The 11,935-nt window shown below is 40.2% G+C and overlaps 1 protein-coding gene across 5 annotated transcripts in view; it reads left to right on the forward strand.

The window, feature by feature from the left end:
- The window catches only part of LOC149871028 (septin-11), a 120,319-nt gene extending 108,830 nt beyond the window's left edge, over window positions 1-11,489 (forward strand). For 3 of the 5 annotated variants that reach the window (XM_090032023.1, XM_090032021.1, XM_090032022.1), the window contains exons 9-10: window positions 116-303; window positions 4,429-10,504. In XM_090032023.1, the coding sequence (XP_089888149.1) occupies window positions 116-303; window positions 4,429-4,444 (204 nt within the window). In that variant the 3' untranslated portion in view covers window positions 4,445-10,504. Of the gene's footprint in view, window positions 1-115; window positions 10,505-11,346 lie in introns of those variants that run through there. The other 2 variants (XM_090032017.1, XM_090032018.1) reach the window with 2 other exon arrangements.
- Window positions 11,490-11,935: the final 446 nt, after the last annotated feature.

Genomic DNA, 11,935 nt, shown 5'->3' on the forward strand with positions numbered 1-11,935 from the left:
TCAGAATGGTTCTGATGCTGTGGATTCCTATTTGTGATCTCTTGGCAATCCTGTGTAGGTGTTTGCAAACCTAATAGCACTCTCTCCCTCTTTCATCATGCCTTTGTCGGGACAGCTCCATGAGAAGTTTGACCTTCTAAAGCGGACACACCAAGAAGAGAAAAAAAAAGTAGAAGACAAAAAGAAGGAGCTTGAGGAGGAGCTGAGCAACTTTCAAAAGAAAAAGGCTGCAGCTCAGCTACTACAGTCACAGGCCCAGCAGGCAGGTTCCCAACAAACCAAGAAAGACAAAGACAAGAAAAAGTAAGGGGCCATCATGCTACAACCTTGTGGGCTTCCTCTAGTTCTATTTTGATTTTTTTTCCCCCCCCGATTCATGTTTATATTTGCTTTTTCCACAACCCTCCCCGTAACCCCTCCCACCTGTCATCAGACTGGAAACCACGTTTTACCAGACTGATCAAATCAAAATGTTCTTTTGAAGGGATGGGAAAGAGAGATGATCTTTTTCACTAAAAGGTATCTTCATTGCATTTGCGTGCTCTTGCTCGTGCACACATTCACTTGCTCGCTCTCTCACTGACTGGTGTGAAAAAGCAATCATAAAATGAAGGTCTGACTGGTAACCTGTCAGCATCTGCTGAACCAACTTTGGGACACTCTGAACTCACCTTTTTCCCTCCTGAGCCAAAGGAAGTGTGTCTGTAGGTTTTCTTCCCCACTTTTACCCTAGGGGCAGTTCCAGATTTGTAATTCTTAAGGGGTTTGTTATAATTTATCCAAAAGCACCATGTTGTTTTGACATGGAAAATGTTGGTGCCAAAAGCAAATATGTTGAATATTTGTTTTTGTGGGTTTGAAGTTTGTGTTTTGGTTGGGGGGGGGTGTTGTTTTTTGTTTCTTTTTAAAAATAAATGGTATCTACAATTGCAGATAAACTTCATATAGAATAAAGTAAATAAGCTAGCAAAACTGTTTTGTTTAGCAAAGATGCTGGCATTGTGTTTTTCTGCCACTATATTTTTATACTTTGAGTTGCATTCCACCCCCAGATACTCTGGGGAATTTTTGGTGGCTTCAGTAGGAGGTGGATATTTTCAAGAGCAGAATTTGTCCTTTGGTTAGCATTTACAGATGGGATTTTCCAATACACTCGGTTTTGGTCCACTTTTGCTCTAATTGCAATGGATGGTAAAAGTCCTGCTGATTTTTCCCTCCACCCTTCCCCCCATGAGAGCACAGTGAGGCCAATTTTGTGCACTTCTTAGAACTGCTTTGTGCACCATTGACTGTAGATGACTTCCTCTCTTGACCAAAAAGCAGTTTCATTCCAGCAATGATTGGGCTCTTCCCAGAATCTCCCCAGATATGAGGGGATTGCTTTTTAGATGAAGTGTTGTTGATGCAACCACCTTCCCACTGCCTTTACTGGAAAGTGATTATTTTAGTTCTTCATTAGCATGAAAGGTCTGTATTTGTAATAAACTGACTTCCCCCCCTTGCTTAAAAAATAACCACCTCTTGAGTGTGAGATGTGCAGTGAAGCCAAAGAAGTGACATGGATGGTCTACATAGCCTAGCAGGAATGGGAGTTAAGTAAGGCCAGTCTCTACAACTTTTATTAAAAAAAAAATAATTCACCCCCCAAAAATTCCCATCAGCCCTTCCTATATAAATAGGAGGTACTTTTTTTGTATTCCTTAAATTGTGCACTTATAACCAAAGAATACATTTTTGAGGTCATTGAAATCAAATAAACTACAGAGATTGATACAGTAGAATCTCATTCAAATTCATGCTTGATAACTTGTGCACGACAAACCAGTGTTTGGCAGTTGTCTTAATTGCCAGTGCCAAATATCCTCTAATGATTTATGCTATTTGACGTTTCCTAGGGTACTCTGAAGTATTGTGGAATCTTGTTCCCTATAGGTTTTCAAGAAAAGGCTTGATGAGTATTTGTTTAGGCTGGGTTAGGACTAATGCATCCTGCATTTGTACAGGGGTTTGGACCTGAGGTCCCTTGACTTTTGTTATTATATTGTCATAAATAAGCAACACAAAGCTACCATTGACCAAAGAAAGGAAGTCCAAATAATAAGGTGATGTTATTGCTGATTTACTTGCTGCATCAAAAACATCAGTCATTTGTAATAATAGGTCATCAAGTGTGAGCAAGTGGGGTTCTACTGTAATTTGCACATATTAGTTCATTTGTATAATATATACAGTTATATAAAATGCTCTCACTTGTGCATTAGGAGAGGCTGGTACGTTTGTGTCTTGTCTTTGCTGTCTAATTAGGTCACAACCTTAAACGCTCACCTTAGGAAGATGTTTAAATTCATCTAAGGCCAGTTTCTCAGCTGCTGTAAATCATTGTAGCTCCCATGCAGCCATGCTGCTTTACGCTATCTGGCTCTGCATGCTGACACAATCACCAGAAAAAAGATGCAGCTTCCTCATATGTCTTTCATACTCTTTAATTTAACATAAATCCCAAAGCAAGCTAGTATCATGTCTACATAAAGAACTATCAGTATCTAGCAAAAAACTTTCTAGTACTTGTTTTCCTGGCCTTCCTGATGTAATTAGGAATGACTGGAAAAATGGCTGATGTCATACTGTAATATAATGACTTTTTAAAGAGAAATTTGGAAATTTTAAAGACCCCTTTTATGGGATTTTTTTAAAACTGGGCTGTTAACTCAGTATTTATGTGACATTCCCAGTAGGTTTCTTCCAGTCATTTAGTAGACTAAGGCTACTTTTAATGGGAGTTATGTAGATATTAGCTACTAGTTGTTTCTGTGAAGTCTTCTGGTGCATGCATGCTATTAAGTATGTAATACACTTGTGTGGCACGGCCATCACTAGTAGCATTTTTTTCTAGTCTGCCAATGCACCGACACTGAAATCCAGGCATGAGGAAAGTGCACATGCACAAATTTATACAGTCTTTATGTAGCCATGCCAGGTGGTATAGCTGCTAAAACTGTTTTATCGTCTTTGAATTATGAAAATATGATTAAAAGGGAAATACTGATGCTGTCACATTGTAGCACATCTTGGTTTTTCTAAAGGCTTTCAGTCTTAATGAAATGCTACACAAGTCCTATAGGTAAGGCATTTTAATTCTAATCATTGAACTGTAATGGCATGACTATGATGTTGTATACATTCACCAGTGGAAACAGGTTAATCGCTAAAATATTCTTGGCATGGCTTCTGTTTTATCCCCCCTCCCCCTCCAAATGCAATTTATTTGGAGGCTCCTTCATCAAAGTGGAATTATAGTTGGGCAATTCTTTAGAAAACTGAATAAAAGTGTAGGGCCAGGTTCTCTCTGGTATGATGTAATTGGAGAGAATTTTGGCTCACAACACTTGGGCCCATCCTATGAGACTAATGTTGTCCTTGGTACTTTTTTTTATTATATTTTCGCCCAATGGATTCAAGAGTAGAATTTGAGACTTACAAGTTACAAAAATGTTTTTTGTGGCTATGGTCTTGCTTTGGGAAAAGTGTTCTTGTTCTGGGCAGCACCTGCTTCTGTGTTTTGCTGAAATATGGGCCAAATCCTTCACAGACCCGAAAATCTTAACAAACGGGTGGCATTGCTGCATAGTTAAACAGCCTAGTGATTGTAGCTTTCTGTTGTATGAGCTTGTCAAAACCAGATTGGCTTATAAGAGTGACCGGGAGTGGGTTTTTTTAACCTCATCTACATCATGTGATAGGTTATCAGGTGCATACCAAGGCCAGTGCATTGCGATGCTTGCAGTGTGTCAGACTGTACAGAAGTTGGAAGTTTTTCCTTTGGGCTTTTAAAAGCATTTTAAAAAGCAGCACAAGAGACTTTTTTTCCAGTTTCCTTTATTACATGGAAATTCCAAAGCAATTTCCAAATATTATGGCCCATATTCAGCCCCAGCATAAATCCTTAAATTCCAAGTGTGCTGCCAGTTCATCTGAAGTCTGATCCAACACCCACCACGGCTTCCATTGACTGACTTATGCCCCTTTGGTGCAGACAGACCTTTGAAGTTATTTCAGATTGGGCCATCAAAGGGCCTGGTGCTCAGCACCTATCCTCTGAAAATTGTTTCTTCCAAGATGTGCACTCAAAAGATCAGTAGAGCTTTCTGAAAAAGAAGTCATAAGATTCACTATGTGGTTGGTTGGTTGAGAGGATTTCCCTCCACCCCCCCCATCCACTTAGTTTTTCTTTGCTTTTGCTTATCATATAGAATTGAATTGAGTCAACATGGAGGTTTGTTTTGCACCTTTTTTAATTTAATCCATTTGCATGAGCATCAACCACATCAGCATATCAGTGTCAGCTTCCCTTTACCTTTCCTTTCCTTTTTCCCTTTTGGGTTTCTATTATTTCTAACATTTTTTTTGTTTTTGTTTTTTAACTTGCAGTGCAAGCTTCACATAAAGCCTGGCAAGCCAAGGATGTTCCTGCATTCACTTGCTTTTGCAGTAATGTGTCTCAGCCATCTTTTAAAAAAAACAAACCACAAATAACTATTAACTCATTTAGTATTGTAGTGGGAAGGTAAAACAATATTTACTGGGAAATTGGGGGGTGGGGAGGGTTGGGGTGCGGGGTTGGAAATCTAATGATGCCATTTACCTTTCTGGTAAGAAACAGCAGCTGTCATTCAGACCTGGCATTCGGATTTGAACTGAGAGCAAGTACTGTCCATTGCAGGCTTGATTTAGTGCCTGGTAACATTCCTTGGGATCCAGTAGACATGGAGTCAGGCTATTGTTACTATTTGCACACCCAACTCTCAAAGAGCCAGATTGCTGTTCCGTGACTCTCCTTGAATAGTACCTTATGCCCGGGCACAGTCCCAAGGAAATCTGTGGGATCAGCTATGGCATAAGATACTGTTCATTGTCAGTGCACTGCTGTCTGGTCAAAGTCTTTTTCTCTGCTTGTATTGCTGAACCCAGAAGCCTCACTGAAACTCTCATCCTTTGACAGCTAACCTATATGACTGTAAAAATCCCACTGTTTTCTGTGTATAGTTAACAGAGGTGCAACTGACCTTGCATGATTTTACACTTGCATGGATTTTTTTCTTACTGGACAACATAACTGTGGCTTGGATGTATTCAGTAGCTGTGTTTGTCTGAGACAAAAAGAAATGCAAAAATCTAGAACTGTTGATTCAGAGATGATACCTTTTATAAGACCAACTAAGAAATCACAAAAAATATATCTTTTTCTGCAAGAAGAAAAGCTAAGAAAAAGAGTCTCTGTTGTTGCAATTTCTTAATTAGCCTAATAAAAGAGTTCTAGATTTTTGCCTAACTGTGGCTTGACTTTTTGTTATGTGCCGAACAGGTTAAATGTCTCTTACAATAACTCTTCTTAAATGTTGTGGCTAACTGGTAACGGCTGAAGTCTGCATCAAATGGAGCCACAATTTCCAATAGATAGAGATTTTCTTCCAGTTTTCCTGCTTTGAAATAAAAAGGTTCCCATCAAAACTAATCGTATAACAGTAACCTTTGAGGCCCATCCTGAAAAGCAAATAAGTGTTCCAAAATGTGATCCCCATTGTACACAGTGGAAAGATTAACTGATTCCTTTAAATCCCCATCCAGCAAACACACACATATGGATGTACCTGTTCATGCAATGTAATGCCAAGGACTTTCAGGAAAATAGTCACCTGAAGAAATTTATGCACTGAATTATATGGCTGCAAGTTCAGGCCACTCCCTACTAATCTATATTGGGTGTAGAAAATCCCATCTTCTGATGCCAAGTGCAGGGTCATTTAATACTTGTTAACTTCAGTTACTCTGGGCTCCTGAGAACACTGCAGTTAGCTCCCTTTACAGCTACTTTGACCAAAGCATAAAAATGTTATATGAAAATACCACTTAGCTTTGTGAGGGCTAAGAAACAGGATGTAAACAGCAGTTTGCCAAAAGAGCAGTGAACAGCTCAATTAACTGCCAAAGCGACCTTAGCATGCTAACCTCTCCAAAATGGAAGAGAAGGTGGAGAAAATGGCTAGAATGGGCTCTCTTCTTCCTCCTGTTGAGTGGCATGCAGTTATCTTGCATATAGATCTTGGGCATGCAAACAAAATCTGAGCCTCTCTTCATGGTCAGCTTGTTATGAACATTGACTTCCCTGTTTTAATTCTGTATTTTCTCTGCCATTCCTTTCTGGACAGAGTCTTTTCCTTTCTGATACATTCCAAGAAGTGGAGACCCATGTTTACCTTATGACTTCCTGGATTTCTTTCTCTGCTGCTGATGTACTACCAGCTTCCCCACTGTTCCTAGCTAGGTAGTCTCCTGTTTCTTACTTTGAAAGCACTCTTGAAATTCACCCTCTTCACCTCATACACTCCTAACTGCTTGATTCTACTTAGACACCAGGATAGAATTTTTTTCCTTCTCCCACTTAAAATTAACAGAGGCAAGTTTGTGTCACTCTTCCTTTTATTAATTTAGGTTTATTTTCACTCCCCCACCTTCACTGCTTAAACATGGCTCTTGGACAAAGGAAAGGGTAGTTGGACAGATGGCAAAATTTAAGCAGAGGTAAAAGCAGGAAAGAAACCATTTCAGAATTCAGGCTGACTGTATGCGAGCATCTTAATCTGTGAGAAGACCAGCAGTTACAGTAGTCAGGTAAAATAGTACCAAATGTCAGCTTACTACTGAACCTAACCATATTGACTCTCTGGGAATTGACTCCCTGCAACCAGTTTCCCAATCATAGGCACCGTGTGATCACCAGGGATCCAGGTTTTTTGTTTCCCAGGGAGAAACAGAAAACCACGGATTCTTCCCCTTTATCGGAGAAAAAAACCAGATTTTTCCTTTTGGCAGAGATACCCGCAGATTTCCCACTCTTGCAAAGACCTCTGCAGGCAAGCACAGGTCCAGCCTGCAAGAGCTGTTTGCAAAAAGGGTGGCGATCCCTCAACCCTGTCCAGAGGAAGCGGGGGAAAGGGTGGGACCTGAGGCTCTGTCAGCCAAGCCTTGGCTTGGGCTCATTTTTCTTTCTTGGAGCCTGTGAGGTAAGTGGGCTTAGCAGGGGGCTGGGGGGTTACGGGTCACAGATGGGGATTTGTGATAGAGCAGCCCCAGTTGGACCCACATCTTGGTGCATGGGGGGAAGCTGCTGCCGGGAGGGAGCAAGTGGGAGGTAGGCAGGGAATGAGGGGCTGGGGTAGGGGCTGTAGTTTGGGAGTGACGGGCAATGGCATATCAGGGCTGCTCAGCACCATGAAGCAGGGTGGGGGGCAACCACAGCTGGACCCGCATCCTGGTAAGTGAGGGGGGGCAGCAAAACTTCTGATTTTCCACGATGAAAAACGCAAAATCAAACACTAAAATGTATAGTTATTTAGAATTTATTTTATTATAATGATTGAAGTACTAGTAGGCTTCCAAATTGCTTTAAAACGATGTATATAGCCATAAGACATTGTGTTCAACTGATACCCATATACATAGCAGTCTTACAATTTAATCATGGATTTTGGGGGGTTAATCAGAGAATTTGTGATTTTAATTTTTTTTTTTTATCAGGGAAAACTAGGATCCCTGGTGATCACACAAAGTGCTCAGCTCTGAAGTGTGACTGCTTGTGTAGTATGTTTGCATCAGTCATGTCTGTGTGTTTAAACAGGAGATGGGTTTCTGTGCCAAGTCAGACTTATTTTTTTTAACTGTTTTTCCTGCTTAGCCTCTTTCCAGGGATGCTTGACAGAGATCATCTGAATTGAGTGTTATGTTTTGGGTTGTTTTTTTTTTTTTCAGCAGGTCCACCTTCTTCCTCATTTACCCCTTCCCTGAACAAGAAATATATCATATTGCTTTGAAGAAGCTCGAAATAAAATTTTATCTTGCAGACTTAAAAGGGTTTTTTTTGTTTGTTTGTTTGTTTTGCTTTTGGGGTTTTTTTGGTCAAGTGTGATGCTAATTTTTTTTAAATCCTTGGGCCATGTTTAGCTTATTACTGCTGCACTTCCTTTCCGTATCTATGCCTTTTTTCACAGCAGCCCCTGGCTCTGCATGGAATAAATGATCCCCTCAAATCTAGTTGGATGTGCTTTCACTTTTGCATGTAAGTATAATAGTAAGACTTTCTGCCCACCATTGAAATGAACCAAACAGCTGCTGGTGGTGGTTGTTGTTTTAAGCCCTCTTTTTTTGAGTGGCAGTGCTGCAATTATTTCAAGTGTTTTGATTCAACAATAACCAGACCAGCCTGGGACTTTTAAAAGAGTTAAGTGCCTCACTCCTATTGCATTTCAAATGTGATCTTTTTTTTGAAAATATCAATTTATGGCACTAGCCTGATCAATCTAATTTCTAATGACAGTTGTGTAATCTTAACTCTTGCTTGCAAGGATCTGCACAATTGTGATGTGTGGTATAATTATTTAAACTGAAGTAGCTGGTCACTGCCCATGCTGCATTTCACTTGAGCCTTTTTTTAAAATCTTGAGGCTACTAAAAATGAGTAAGATTGTTGAATGAATTTCTGCGAATTATTGTTTCTTGGATGTGGAAATACCCCTGTAGGCAAAGGCCCAAATGACACACAGTCTTGCCTTGAGAAGGGTAGTATTTGCTTTGAATTGCACTGCTAAAATGGCTTTTCAAGGCCAACTATCAAAGGCACAGGTGGCAGTTGGGTGCCTAACTCCCAGTGACTCGATCCACTTCCCAAGGAGAGTGAACAGGGTGGAGGACCAAGAGTTCTCAACTTTGGCCTGTCTGCTCCCATTAAAACAAACGGTGCAAGTAGCCCGTTCGTTAACTTCTGTAACAGAGTGAGGCCAACTCTGATTACTCCTGAATATCTTACTTCTGTGTAAATTAGGTAAGGATGTGGTAAATGAAGTATGTACGAACCTGTGCCCTTTCTTAAACTGGGCCTTACTGACACTGGTGATGGCCATGGCTATCAGAGAGTGTAAAGAGATGAAACTATTAGGCTGATCTAAAAGCGAGGGACTTCAGGCAGCTTAGCTGAATCTTTTGTAGCTGTTTCTGCTATATCCTGTGATGAGTGGATGGTAAACAACAGTAGTTTATCATTGGTTTTAGGGATAAATCACTCTGATTTAGCTTCCCTTACTTCAGCTCAGGGTCATGTAAAGACTAAATGTTACAACATACCAGCTAATACACACTCAGAAGAAGTAAGACCCTTTCCTCTTGCCCTTCAACCCAGGTTTGTCTGTCATGCCAAGAGCTCCAATCATGCTCGGAGTTTTAAAGAGTATTTCATCATTGTGCTAAAGTCCTTGTCTTGCAGTGTAAACTGAGGAGTAAAGGGTAGTTACATGGGGAAGGGAGAATCGTATAGTTGTCCCTTCACTGGGCTCTCCACCCCGGAAGTCTAAGCCAGTGATTCTCAACCTCCACCTCTTGAAAAATGTCACCTCTTAATGTTCACTTGTTTTTTCGACTACAGAAACATAACAGCAATTCTTCTGTTGCAAAGAACTCAATACGTCAGAATGGTTTTGATACTGTGGATTCCTCTTTGAATTTTCAGGGCTTATCTTGTGAGTCATGTTTGCACACCTACCAGTGCTAACATTGTGCGACACCCTGTAGGACCCTTGAATGGATTGCAAGGCACCCCAGAGTGCTGAGGCACCATGATTGAAAATCACTGGTCTAAACGATCAAAGTAGCTGTGCATTTGAACCCCAGAATGCTACATTTAAGCAGCATATCCAGATATTACCTGGGAACTCCCGTCTCTTCAATCCTAAATCTTTCATCCTTTTGGTACCTCGTACGTTTTTAGCAACTTATCCTGTCGAGAAGGCTTTGTTGTATTTGTGTCTCTTTTTAACAAGTCTTATTTAATGTCATCAGTTGGTTTTGTTTTTCAGGTAGCTCTCATTCTGCTTTTAAACTGTTGTCTTGAAAACTGAAATGTCTTGTGGGTGTGATCATATGCAATTTTGTCCACTTGAATCACGTTACCATTTGCTATTCTCAGACATTAGAACTCCTTACTCCTGTCATCTTTTCTTCAAGGACCAGGGTTGCATTACAGTATGTAGTATCTACGATTTTCCAGCCAGCGTGTAAAAGTATGGGACTATACAAATATGAAGGATTTTTTTAATTAACTAAAAATTAAGCTGTGAACAGCAGTAGAAATATTTGTATTTGTATACATTTTTAATATCTTGATTGCCTTAAACTATAGGTGTAGAACATTATTACTGTTGCCTTTCTATTGAAAATAACCTATGTTTATATCTAAATGACTGTGTAGCTTACATACAGTGTTAATGCAGACATATATATATTCATCTGTTAGATATTTGTCACTCTATTAATGTAAGCATATTTCATTTTGGAAGTACAAATTGAATAATAATCTTATGGCATAGCTCAGTTACTACCTGTACTTGACCCAGGCTACATATATGGCTAGTGCCAACACATGAAGTGGGGATAGAAAATATATTTTTACCCAAACGTTCTTGTATTTGCGTGCTTTTGATTTTTGTTTTGCTTTGTTTCTTGTTGTCACTGTTGGTTGATGTCTGTTTGGCATGAGGGGAGAGGGAGAACATGGGAGTGAAAACATGTAAACTGAGTGTACACATTTGTACTTGAAGTATACATAGACATCTTTTGTTGTCGAGTTGGTTGTTCCTTTGGCTGTTCTGAGCAGTTAACATTTACAGCCTTCATTACCACTGTAGAATCATAGAAAGTTACGGTTGGAAGGGACCTCAAGAGGTCATCTAGTCCAACCCGCTGCTCAAAGCAGGACCAGCCCCAACTAGTTCATCCCAGCCAAAGTTTTGTCTAGCTGGGTCTTAAAACCCCCCAAGGATGGAGCTTCCACCACTTCTCTGGGTGACCTGTTCCAATGTTTTACTACCCTCCTAGTGAGAGAGTTTTTCCTAATATGTAACCTAAACTTCCCTTAATGCGAGGGTTCTCCACCTTTTTAGACTCAAGGCACCACCACTCCTTAAATTTAAGGCACTTCTCCTAAAGTGCCTTACCCTCAGTTTTCACTCATTTTTTTTCACTAAAAAAAATTATAGAGCAATTCTATAGAAGAATTGGGCTCTTCCCCACTCTTATTCCCCAGTTAACAAAAAAGCAGGTTGGTAAGGTCCACACCCTTGCACTCTTCCTGATTTTTTTTTTTTTCTTTTTTTTTTTAAGCTGCCCCAGTTTCTAAAGAGACACTAGTACACTCTCTCTTCCTTCACAGATGACTTTTCTTTAAAATGTTGCTGTTTTCTCTTTTCTTCTTTTTTCTTTTTTTGATTCTGAACCTCTTTTTCCTTTTCTCTCCTCCTGTAGCTTCTTCTTTATGTAACCGTCACCTTGCCAAGTCCCCACACCCTATCTCCTAATGGACAGTAGGCGCTTTAGAAGAGCCAGCGGTACATGTATGCACCCTGTTGGGAGAAGTTACCTCATTTTTCCCTCATCTCTGCCTTTTTCTTTTTTTTAAACTGTGGGTCAGAGGGGCACTGGGGGGGGGCGGTGAGAGTTGTGGTGGTCTGTTTGCTCACCATTTGCAACAGAGGTGTTGTCTCCAAGATTTTCACTACCAAAAATAGAGAGAAAAGTGGAACAGAGAATTTTGGCTATGATCCGAGATACTGCACTGGAATTTCTTTATTATTATTATTTTTCCTCCTTGCCAATAACGTGCACATTGCTATGTCAAGACAAAATGTATGGACTATTGACGGAGTGAGGATACAATGTCCAGAGAGGGTTGCTGAGTAATAAATCCCTACAGGCGTTACCTAGCACTACCTAGAGACCTTTCTAATTTTAAACATCCTGACCTGGGGTACTCTGGAAGCTGTACCTCCATCCTAAGTCTGCTCTTTGCATTTTTAAACAAATGATTAAAATGGGTCTTGAGACCTGAATGACT

The sequence above is a fragment of the Crocodylus siamensis genome, chromosome 2 (assembly GCF_052110815.1).
Source record: "Crocodylus siamensis isolate JL-2025a chromosome 2, ASM5211081v1, whole genome shotgun sequence".
NCBI lineage: Eukaryota > Metazoa > Chordata > Crocodylia > Crocodylidae > Crocodylus > Crocodylus siamensis.